The following is a 12,080-nucleotide window of genomic DNA, read 5'->3' on the forward strand; positions in this document are numbered from 1 at the left end:
ATCATATATATATGTTAGGTTTCTCAGTTGGCGCTACTGTTCTAATATATCACTTCTTTTGTACAGTAGAATAGTGTTGTAGAGTTTTATTATAGTTATAAGTTTTACTTGTAAAAACTTATATTATGTACACATATATGCCTTAAAAAAATAATTTGAATTTAAAATTTCTAAAAATAACACAATATGTGTTGCGCTTGTACTTGGCGCCTTTTTTTACCTTTTTGTTTAAAAAGGTAAGTTTTATATAAATTTTACTTGTAAAATCTTGTTATGTATTAAATATACAATAATCATATATATATGTTATGTTTCTCAGTTATAACATACATACATTATATTATATTGTCTTATATTATGTTACATTATTTTATATATACGTCACGTACATATACCATTAATATATGTCATTAATTTATACTTACTTGTTAAATATCTTCACCTAATTTGCGTATTACCTGCACCACTTGAGTTATAAATTGTATCAAGCGGTCCTTATAATTGAAGGGCGATCACCCTGGACGACGAGTCAATAAACATCGGTATTGATTTTTCAATGGCATAGCTCATCACATCGTCTGCTCAGCATCAGCTGACCGGCAATCAAATGACGTGCATCATAACATACTGTGACGCATACCAACAGTATTCTCACCTTTTTATGCCTCTCCCTTTCCTTCTTCTTGCCCGTTCTCTTTCTCGCCTGTTCCCTCTCTTTTTCTCTCTCTCTTTCTCTCCCTCTCTCTCTCCCTCTCCCTCTCTCTCTCCCTCTCCCTCTCCTTCTCCCTCTCCTTCTCCCTCTCCTTCTCCCTCTCCCTTTCTCCCGTTCTCTCTTCCGTTCTCCCTCCCGTTTCTCTCCCGTTCTCTCTCCCATTCTCTCTCCCATTCTCTCTCCCGTATTCTCTCCTGTTCTCTCCTGTTCTCTCTCTCTCTCTCTCTCTCTCTCTCTCTCTCTCTCTCTCCCTCTCTCTCTCTCTCTCTCTTTCGCTCTCGCTCTCTTTCTCTCTATCACATATTTTCACCTCCTGTATTCTAGCAATATTCTTCTCTCTCTTATTCTCTATCGCTTGCTCACTCGTACTCGCTGCTCTTTGCTTCTTCAGCACGCTCGTAGCGCCCCTGGTGTCGGGAAAGCAATGTGCACGCATAATCCCACTCCTTTGCGTCCGACGTTTCTTTCTTACTGAATCGAAATTTTCCGTGATTCAGACTTTATCTTAAAATGTCTCCACTTAGAGACAACGTACACAAAAAGCACAAGAACACTTTTCTTCCTATTTTTGAAAGCCGATTCGATTGGAACTAAAAAACCTCCATCGGTTCAGCCATTGCTGAAATATGAATATCTCACCTCGTTTCAACTCGCAGTTTCGCGTAATATAGGCACTATAGGTGTGCCTTGCGCCGTTCGGGCGCAACTTCGTTACGCTTAAACTTGGCGCGAGACACTACCGTGCCTCTTGATATATGTTACAGAAGAATAGGAAGATAAATTCATTATACAAACAGCTTTTTCTATGTTTTATGAAGGAGAATGGACACACAATTCAAAAAGAGGTATATATTATATATAATTAGTATTTATTGCATACATTTTTTAATTAATACATTTGTATGTGTTGAGTGCGCGAGTGATCGCAACGAGACGATAGAAAGCGATGTTTGCTGAAGGAAACCGGGGATCGGAGCGGCTAAGAAATGTCCGCCAGCAGAGAATGCGTTAAAGTCACTTTAATGACGACAACAACGAATATATACAAAACAACCATACAAAAAAAACGAATGTTAGCGCCGTCGCGACAGATGCAGCGCGACACGATTCTGCATGGAAACGCGTAAAGCAATTGCTCCGTGTACCGTCGTGCAGACTGGGCAGCTCGCCGAATTAAAATGAAAGACCGCAGTTTGCGAAGAAGTCGCAAACGGACAAGGCCGAAATATTCGACCCCGAAATCTTCTCGACGACGAACAAACGAGAGAACGAACGAGCGAACGAGAGCGAGCGAACCAGCTAGCGAACGAGCGCGAGGACGAGCTAGCGAACGAGAGCGAGGACCACGGAGAACCTCTTTTTATTAAATTCTAATCCGTTGTCCCGGTAGATCAGGTGGGCCTTTTGCATTGGCTCCTGCTAATTCAATCGCCGGCAACGAATCGCAACGGAAATTGCCACCTTATAGCTCGGGCAACCCCCTGACGCGCCACAGGCGATCACTTGATAGCTAAAGCCGCGATAACACCGTACGACACGCGCTAAGCACGCATGTATGTGCGTGAACACGCAGATACGCAAACCAGACCGTGTCTGCCGGTACGTTGTTTATGTTTTGGCCTTTTGTCTTCGAACAGCTGACATAAAGCCTTGGCAACACCGTGTCCACGACGGAGCCGACAACGTGACTATTTGCACCTATGCTCTCACCCAATGCTTTGGCTGCAAATCTTTGTCTCAAACAGTATGTATATACATAAAATTTATATATATAAATATTGCAGTGCATTACATGTATAATGCATTTGCTTCATACTTTAGTATTACCGCATGAATCGGCAAGAAGGATGTTTACTCTTTCTCCAACCTGATTCTATCCACGTTGCTGGCAAAAAGTGGATTTCCTAAACTGTACGCTATAACTGTACACTGTTTTTTCGTCCATTTACGGTGATTTTTCACAAACAATTCGTTAAACTTCGTGTCATTTTAATATAAACATAGTATTGTTATATTTTTATTGAGTGGTGCACTCAACAACTCAGAGCGCTGCCAATGGTCCACTTATTTATTTTAAAGATTCATTGAATTAATAGTTGCGCTGTTCGATACTGCATCGAAAATATATGGGAAAACCATTTTGCAAACAATTGTGAGTACATTCGAAGATATAATAAGCAAATAAATTACCTTCTCAGTAGACTGTATATTTATTAATGCATTGTATATCATTTTAAATATAATATTGCTCTAAGGGTTTTCTCATTCAGCGCGGTGAAACAGACATATTTGATAAATCTTTTTTTCGCACAGATAGAAGATTTTACGGGTGTAATTGTCTTTGGGGATTGTTTAATACTGTTTAAGGAATATTTGTAAATTTAGAGGATATTTCAGTGAAAACAAGAAGGTTCCATTTCGTACCTTCTTGACTCTGTTACAACACTCTTTTATATTTCGTTTTACATCTTTGTATAACTTAAAATTATTTCTCAAATATTATTAAACAATTCCCAACAACAATCAAATCTATGAACCTGTCCGCCTCCGCAAAACAATTAATGAAACATATTTCATTTTCTCGGTGCGGAATATTATTAACATTATTATTATAAATAATATCATTATTAATAATAAAATAATGTTATTTATAATAATTTCGGTGCGCTGAATAGGAAAACTTATCAGTATTGTCATAGTCGCGCCCGCGACTTATAACAGATGCTTCCAAACCTGCGGTTACTGATTTTGACGAGCTTTGGCAGAAATGTAGTATAGGCCTAGCAAAAGATACTGTTAACCGGAGACGATGCAACACTCAAGCATTTGAGAGAAATTATAAATTGAAATTTCGCGATTTTAAGTTTGCTCCGTTATTCTAACATTTGCAGAGTTATTTCCAAATGACGGCGTAAGGCAGCAAACTGTGCGCGGTGCTGGTACTCGCCAGGTTTCGTGTTCCCACCTAGCTATGTTTTGTTATTTTTTTTTAATTTATGTTTTTTTTACTCTTACGAATAAAAATATATTATTGTGTCCGAGCCACAAGGTTTGTGGCGGCGTCCGTTGTCCGTGAGCCTTAGGCATCTGATTTTGACAACTGAACAAAGATTGTCTGTGTCCGCTCTTTTGACTAAGCGAACAAGAGGCCGGGACGGCTCAGCACTGAGCGCGGGGTTGGTCGTAAAAGGAAGATAATCGTCTTTTTGGTTTCTCGTGGGATCGGTCCTCCTTTTCCTTCCTGATAAGCGTCGACGTTCGTCGAGGCGCTGGGAGGCCAGTGCTCGCCAGTTCAAACGCGAGCACCACTCGAACACACGATCCCAATTTTTATTATATAAAAATAATACAAATAAACTTTGACAAGTGCGATTGCTATGATCGTACGCGGCACGTCCGCTCGAATCGCAATGCGTTGAGGCCGCACTCGTAGTTCGTACGATGAGGTCCGACCGAAGCGGTCGAGCAGCTGATTTGATAACCAAACGAAAAATGGAGCGGAGCGAGTTGAAAAATTACTTGCGAGCGGTTTCGCGTGAAGAAAGAATCTGGTCGAAGCGAAGAACCGAAAAACGTTCGTCACTTCGGTCTCACATTTATTTTAGTTTTTTCCGTCGCTCGGAGAAGATATGGTAACCGCTATTGTCGAAAACGTGACCATATTTGGCAGTCACATGCGGACCAAACGTGACAACAACAACGCGGTGCTCGATAGCAAACATGCACGGCGTTCTCACGCGCGAGTCACGCAGGATGTCTCGTGATATCGAGAATCCTCGATTTTGTCGACACAAAGAGCGGCGCCTTGGCCGGATCGCAAACAGTCTGGACGATGGAAAATCGATAAGAAGTAAACAGCAGTTGACTGAGAGTCTCTGGCTGTCATCGTAGACAGACGCGAGAATTGTAGATCAGAGAATTATTTTTGTTTAAAGCTTGAGTGAGCTGCGCTCACTCAAGCTTTAAACAAAACTATATAGTAAAGCTTGTTATTCTTGCGCGAGTGTTTTCATTTACCTGAGTGCAAGCGCGAGTGCGAGAGTGAGCGCAACAATATATATTACAGAAGAATTGAAAGATAAATTCATTATGCAAATAACCTTTTCTATATTTTATGAAGGAGAATTCTCGCATTATAATTCTTATATATTATATTTTCATATATTATGTTATTTATATACTTCAATATTTATATAATACGCGTTTATATAACATTACATATATATATATAAATTTTATGTATATACATACAAATGTATTAATTAAAAAATGTATGCATTAAATACTAATTATATATAATATATACCTGTTTTTGAATTGTGTGTCCATCCTCCTTCATAAAACATAGAAAAGGCTGTTTGTATAATAAATTTATCTTCCTATTTTTCTGTAACATATATTTTTATTCATAAGAGTAAAAAAAATATAAATTAAGAAAAAATAACAAGACACAACTAGACGCGAACACGCAATCTGGCGAGTACTACCACCGCGTTCAGTATGTTGTGCTACACCGTCACTTGGAAATAGCTTTACAAATATTAGAATAACAGAGCATACTTAAAATAGCGAAATTTCAATTTGTAATTTCTCCTAAATGCTTGAGTGTTGCATTGTCTCCGGTTAACAGTAGCTTTTGCTGGACCTATACTACATTTCTGCCAAAGCTCGTCAAAATCAGTGACCCCAAGTTTGGCAGCAGTCCAATTCAATTCAATTCAATTCAATTCAATAGATGGCTCTGAGCAAATTGGGTACTGATCCAACGCCACTCTCTCGGTATAAGTTAGACAGGATACGGTGTATGTCGATCACAATGATTGACTGGTCTCCTTTAGGAATTTTGCAATTTTCGCATAGCTGGAGATAAATTTGTTGTTGAAGGCTGAGTTAACGACCTCATTACTGTTAACAATATCTCCCTTATGATAAAGTTTTAATAACAGTTGGTCTGATTTTTTTGCAAATAAGGGGCGTCTAAAGAGGATATGATCCACATCTCGATTATACCATCCACATAGACAAGCAGTATCCTCTATATTGAGTTTCTTGGTTAAATGCTCCGTAGTGCTAATATGATGCGATCGTAGCCTTGCCATCAAGGTGATGGTTCTTCTTTTGACGTGGTTCAAGGTAGCGAACCATGGTTTGGTGGCCAGCTGAGAAACTTCAGTTCTATATTTAACGCCTTTGTATAGAAATTCATTTTCAAGAAGCTCCAAAGCATTCTCATGAAAGTTCCTCTTAAAACCATCAATAGAGTCCCCCAGGGATGGAGATGTACGCAGTTCATTAGGTGGTTCAGTACTGCGTGCTCCGAGTCCGGCAAGAGCGTCTGCCAACTCATTGCCAGGAATGCCCCTATGTCCTGGTGCCCAGAATAAAGTGATATCAAGTCCATTAGCCGAAGCTTTCCACAGAGCAAATTTAATAGCTAGAATAATACTAGCGGCTTTTCCCTCCAAATCATCTGAGCCAATTAATGATATTAATGGCATTAATGATATTAAGAGAATCGGTAAAAATACCTGTTTTTATGAAATTCTCACCAGAGACAATATTAACAGCCCAAAGGACAGTCAATGCCTCAACGTAAAAGATATTACTGGAATCAAAGGAATGGATGGATTCACGGAATTCAGAAGACGGGATGTATACCCCAAATCCAGCCTTCCCACTCTCAAGGACTGAGCCATCGGTGTACACCTCCGTGGAAAGATTTAAATCACGAATAATGCCACAAGCACGTCTATGCAACCCGTTAACCGAGATACACTTATTATTGGAGTCAAACCAAAGATTGCCATTGCTCCTATTGAATCTCTTGATTTCATCAAAGAAATTGACATTAATGTTAGGACGAAAAAATCTAAGCTTAAAGGGATATTCAAAGGAAGAGGGAAAAGAGTGATTTCTCATTATCTTAAGAGAGTCCTGATATGTTAAAACTTTAGACAGAAATGTCGGGACAGGGGTCAACTCATTACGAGCATTACATCTGTCAGAGACAGACACACCAGTCATCGACAAATCTAGTCAACGGATTATTCGATAAAGTACAACTTTTGACAAAAGTCTTCATTTCCAAGAACCTCCACCGGAAGACAAGTGGCCACTCAGCAGTCTGATCCAGTAAAATATTATAGGTAGGGGTAGATCTCACAAGACCCAGAATTATACGGACACAACTATACTGAATCCTGTTCAATTGCACGATCAGATTCCTAGGAACTTCCGTGAGTACAATGCCACCCCAATCTAGCATTGACCTGACTGAGCTTTTATATACCGTTAATAGAGTAGCGGGGTGTGCATCCCACTTGATCCCAGCAAAGGATTTGATCAGATTAATGCGCTTCTGACCCTCATCTTTAATCTTTTTGATGTGAGGTTTCCAAAAAAGATTTGAGTCAAACACGAACCCCAAAAACGTAACATAGGGAACAGGAGGAATGATAGACTCCCCTAGTTGCACCTACAAACGATCAAAATTGACGATGGACTGCAGTGTATGAAATCTCTTATGCTGATCGAAAATACACCAATTTATCTTCTCAGTAGAGATACTTAGATCAAGTCTTGACAGGTTAACATTGAGAATTCTAAGATTAGCATTTAAATACCTCGAAATAAAATGAATATCCTTATTTTTGGTAAACATAACAAGATCATCTGCATATGCCATTATCTCAACTGAATCATCTAAGACAGAGTGTATGTTGGCTATGTATAAATCGAATAACAAGGGATTAAGCACTGATCCTTGGGGGAGCCCCAGGGAGCCAGTACGTGACTTTAAAAAGTGCCCGCCAAAATATCCAAGTATGTTGCGATTTAATAGCAAATGTGATATGAATATAATAATCTTGTAAGGAATGCCAAGATCCTCGAGGATATTAAGCAGCTTAAGTGGATTAACATTATCGAAAGCTCCTTTGAGATCTATAAAGACCGTACCGATCATCATCTTATTTAAAAAAGCATTACTTATAAAAGCCTTCAAGGCTAAAACACTGTTGGCATATGACCGACCTCTTCTGAATCCGTTTTGGTAATGCGGTAAAACACCATGTTTTGGTAATGCGGTAAAACACCATGTGCTTCACACCACCATTCCAGTCGATTTTTAATAAGACATTCAAATATTTTGAGAAAGGAGTTAGATAAGGAGATAGGACGTAATTTAACAGAATGAGGTTTGGGAATAAAGACCATATAAAAAAGTTTCCAGAAAGGAGGATAAATAAAGAATTTAATAAAGAATTCATTAAATATTCTAAAAATGGCATCAAAACACCATTGCGGAAGGTGCGATAATATTCGAAAAGAAAGAAAATCGGGTCCCGGAGCTTTATTCTTTTTCTTTTTAAGATTATGTTGTACTGCTAAGCTAAATTCATCCTCACCAAAATTCTCCTGAAGGACTTGACAGTCATGATGATGATTGATGTGCGGCGATGAGCAATTCAAGTCTTCATTTTTAATGTTATCTCTAGTAAAAGATGACGTTACAATACTAGGATGTTGTCTAGTCACAGTATCTTGAGAAGTTTTATTAGCTATTTCCAAGCATTTATCAGATTGTTCGAAGTTATTATTAGAAATTGATTTTTTCTTTTAAACGCCGAGACCAGGTTCCAAACTATTTTAATATCCATATCTTTGTTCAGAGAGGAGCAGAATTCTTTATACTTTTGATCACGAATTAGTCTAAGCTGTTTTTTAACAGACTTACATATAGCGTTATATTTAGCCAAGTTTTCTCCAGTAAGATGTTCTTTATATTCATGAAACGCATCAATCTTTGGTTTGGTAATTTTGGCACAGTTCTCATCCTACCACGGGGAAGAAGGCCTACGCAAGTATCCCGATTCCCTCTTAACACGTGCTCCAGAAGCACAAAAAGAATCTTTCGTAAGCTTAACAAGATCTTCATATGCAGAGACTGGGCTTATGTTTCCTCCTTCTTGCATGAAATCTTCATAAAGAGAAGAGTTGTTTATATGTGCATCAAACGCTTTCCAGTCAACTTTGGCAATGGAGAAGTGTGATCTATAAACAAATTTGTCAGGTATTAAGTCAGAGAAGGAGATGCTAATAGGATAATGGTCACTACCATGTGAATTATCTATAATGTCCCACTCAAACGTGTTGCACAGCGATGGCGAAACTAAAGTAATATCAATGGCGCTAAAACTGGCCATGTCAACAGAGTGCCAAGTTGGAAAGCCATTATTGCATACACTAAACTGCGAATTAGAAATAGCATCATAAAAGTCGTTACTAATGCGATTAGGAATACTAGTATAATTATACCACAGAGGATGTTTATAGTTAAAATCACCAGTAATAATAACCTTGTCACAATTATCAAAACAAGTTAAAATTTCCTCCCACCCATTCTTATTACAGGATGAGTCAAACAGATTATTATTAGGAAGGTTGTAAAACGACACGAGAACTAATTGTGAATTATTGACAAAAAAGCGGATAGAGCAGCAATTGATATTATATTTATAACACAAACGTTCTAGAGCATCTTTGAAAAAAGAAAATTTAATATCACTTCGACAGGCAATGGTAGAACCTCCCCCCATCGAATTGCGATTGTGAGTTACTAACTGAAAATTAGGGATGTTGAAGATGTCCGAGTCGCTAAGCCAAGTTTCCGAAAAACAAATAAACTCGGGAAGAGATTCAAAAGAATTGAGCAAGACAATTAGGTCATTAATAGAACGACCTAGCTTTAATAGAACGACAATTCCATTGCAAGATATTAAAGAAAATTCCCTTTGGTCGATTTTGGTCCATAGAGCAAAAGAGTAAAAGGCAAAACTGTTTGAACATTAGATTAAAGAAGAGGCTAGGAATGAGAAGGGTGCAAATGAATTTAATAAAATTCCTGCGGTTCGCCGTCAGGAATATCAAGATGATGCTTGAGAATAAGTGAAGAAACTAAATCAATAACACGAGAAAGTTGTTCAGGATATCCAGCAATAGAGAGACTAAGTTATTGATTTTTTTTAGATGATGATTGGAAATTAGTCTGGAATTCTCTAAGATAGCAATTAAACTCTAAAAGATAGTCAATTTTAGCATCAGGGTTGAACTCACTAGTATATATGTTACCCTCAGGAATAGATTGGGGAGCGGTTATTTCAGAATGTTCTTCTTGTGCAGTGGAAGAAACAATTGTTGGCGGAGTCAAGGAAGAAGGAGGGGCTTCTTCTAAAGATTTGTCAGGGGGCTGAATAGTGCCTCTTACAGAAGGTTGTTTGATCAAATCATACCTTTTACGTTTTCGGCCTGTAGGCTGTTTTGAGCGACTAGGTTCTGAGCTTATATGGCTCTTATCTCTGTCAGGGGCATTCACAGCGATCTGAGGCATAGCGTTACCTTCATTCTCAAGAGTCCTACCCAAAGTCTGCTCTGTAAACCAGAGTATGAAGTTCCCAAAAGTAGGTAGATCATTTCTTCTGTCAGCATCAATCTTATACCAGTCATCAGGTAGACGTGAACCAACTTGCTTATGAAAGTTGAGTGCATCGCTGGGTCCTAGTCCCATCTTAGCCATAATCACTTTCAGATGACGACATTCTATAAAAACAGGACAATTAGAGTCACTGGCACTATGATTTGTAGACGTTAACTTGTTCCTTATGCAGTTGTTACGTCCTGTAGATTTAATTAGTAAAAATTCTTTCCTCTCGCGGATTTATATTCTCCTAATATAACTATAATAGGAATATATACATATATAAATATAAATTAGGAAACAGACCCATTTGGCGAACAGCCGTCGCGCCAAATGAAAGGCGATTCGGGAAAATTCCATAACAGGAAACAGTGCCCTGTTGTAAAAATCTACGTTTTCGTTTAAAGTTTATATCTGGGTAGTGTTCGCCAAGTGTGTCCGTCCTAGTTATAAAAATTTGAAACTCCGCGCTAACAAACCTTCAGTAAAACAAAGCAACACACAGCATTCCTGCTCTAAAACTTGAAACTTACATCTTCCCAATCCAAAACCATATGTGTCTACCCTATCAGTCAACACTATCAGTCAACCAACAAAGCTTACTTCACTGATAGTCATAAAATCTGATCTCAGCCTTTGATTTACGGCATTTTGATTTTTCCAACCGGCCACTTGTATACATTTCTCTATCTCAAGAATCCACCACCTCCACGCTTGTCGCGCCTAATTCATTCAACCAATCATATCATATCCACCTAAAACTATGAGACACCCACGCTCCACCCTTTAGCCCTTCCATATTCATATCTCCAAAAACTAACTGTCTCCTCCCACGATGTCTTTTAACTTCGCTAATGGCTGAGACTTTTTCCCACTAAGACCAATTCACCCCTTCCTCAAAGGCCATCTCTCTACCCACCCTGATAGCTTCTGCCTCCGATTATCACTATAAAAACCGCGGTAATCCGCCTCCGCGACCCTACTACTCTGAGAGACAGAAGAACACGGAAACGAAAAAGCTCAAACTCCCAGATATTCAAAACTCAGATATTCAGAACTCGGATATTCAAATCTTGAGCATTAGGATTCAGATTCAAATCTTCATAATTCCAGTTCATTCAAATATTTAGTATTCAAATATTCAAGCATTCGGATTTTGGAAAAAGTGCTTCCTCTTTATATAAGTGAACGACTATTTGGTGCCTCAATCGGAATATGAATATTGGAAACGACAACACCTACGCAGATCTGCGCCATTCTCACTTCTGCTTGTGTCAACTCATCCTGAATCAGTAGTAAGTTTCATTTTCTTTACTTTATCTTCCTACTTCTATTTTATTTATTCCACCCTTGAACTTTCTATTCATATTCGTTCCCTTTCCCATCCCTTTCTTTTTCCATTTCATACACACACACATACACTCATTTATCTAAGTATAATTGTCATGTTCAAACCATTCAATTACATCATTTTGGGTCGCTATTCATCTTAATAAACCTGTAAAAATTCAATCCGCACCGTTATATCCTATTATTAATAAATTTGTTAATTCAAACCGTGCCATTATATAATTTTGTCATCTTTATTTTAATAAATATGTTAATAGTTATTATCACCAATTAATTTCAAAATCATCCCACCTTCCAACAGTCAACTCATGGTCCTATCCCCGGTAAAAGGACTCGCGTCCTTGACCGAAAAACGGATTGCTCGTCGTACGTCTGTGACCGAGTAAAGGGACCCGTCGGGTCCCTGACCCGTTCACTGGCACGCGGTTACGAACGAGGTTCGCCTTACTCGCGAACGGAAAGTTGCGCTCCTCCTCTAGGACGTAACACAGTTGATGCACAAGGGATTTCGCGAGATGCAGCTCTCAGTGTCATGGTCTCTGG

The 12,080-nt window shown here is 38.7% G+C and overlaps 1 protein-coding gene across 1 annotated transcript; it reads right to left on the bottom strand.

Annotated features, from left to right (window-relative positions):
- Nucleotides 1-7,958: 7,958 nt before the first annotated feature.
- On the bottom strand, nucleotides 7,959-10,364 carry LOC112590181 (uncharacterized). Its single transcript, XM_025305980.1, has 2 exons — nucleotides 10,003-10,364; nucleotides 7,959-8,764 (listed from the first exon to the last, which is right to left on the bottom strand). The coding sequence occupies exons 1-2, from the start codon at nucleotides 10,284-10,286 to the stop codon at nucleotides 8,548-8,550; spliced, it is 501 nt and encodes a 166-aa protein (XP_025161765.1). The 5' UTR covers nucleotides 10,287-10,364; the 3' UTR covers nucleotides 7,959-8,547.
- Nucleotides 10,365-12,080: the final 1,716 nt, after the last annotated feature.

The sequence above is a fragment of the Harpegnathos saltator genome, unplaced genomic scaffold (genome assembly GCF_003227715.2).
Source record: "Harpegnathos saltator strain DR-91 unplaced genomic scaffold, Hsal_v8.6 scaffold742, whole genome shotgun sequence".
Taxonomy (NCBI): Eukaryota; Metazoa; Arthropoda; class Insecta; order Hymenoptera; family Formicidae; genus Harpegnathos; species Harpegnathos saltator.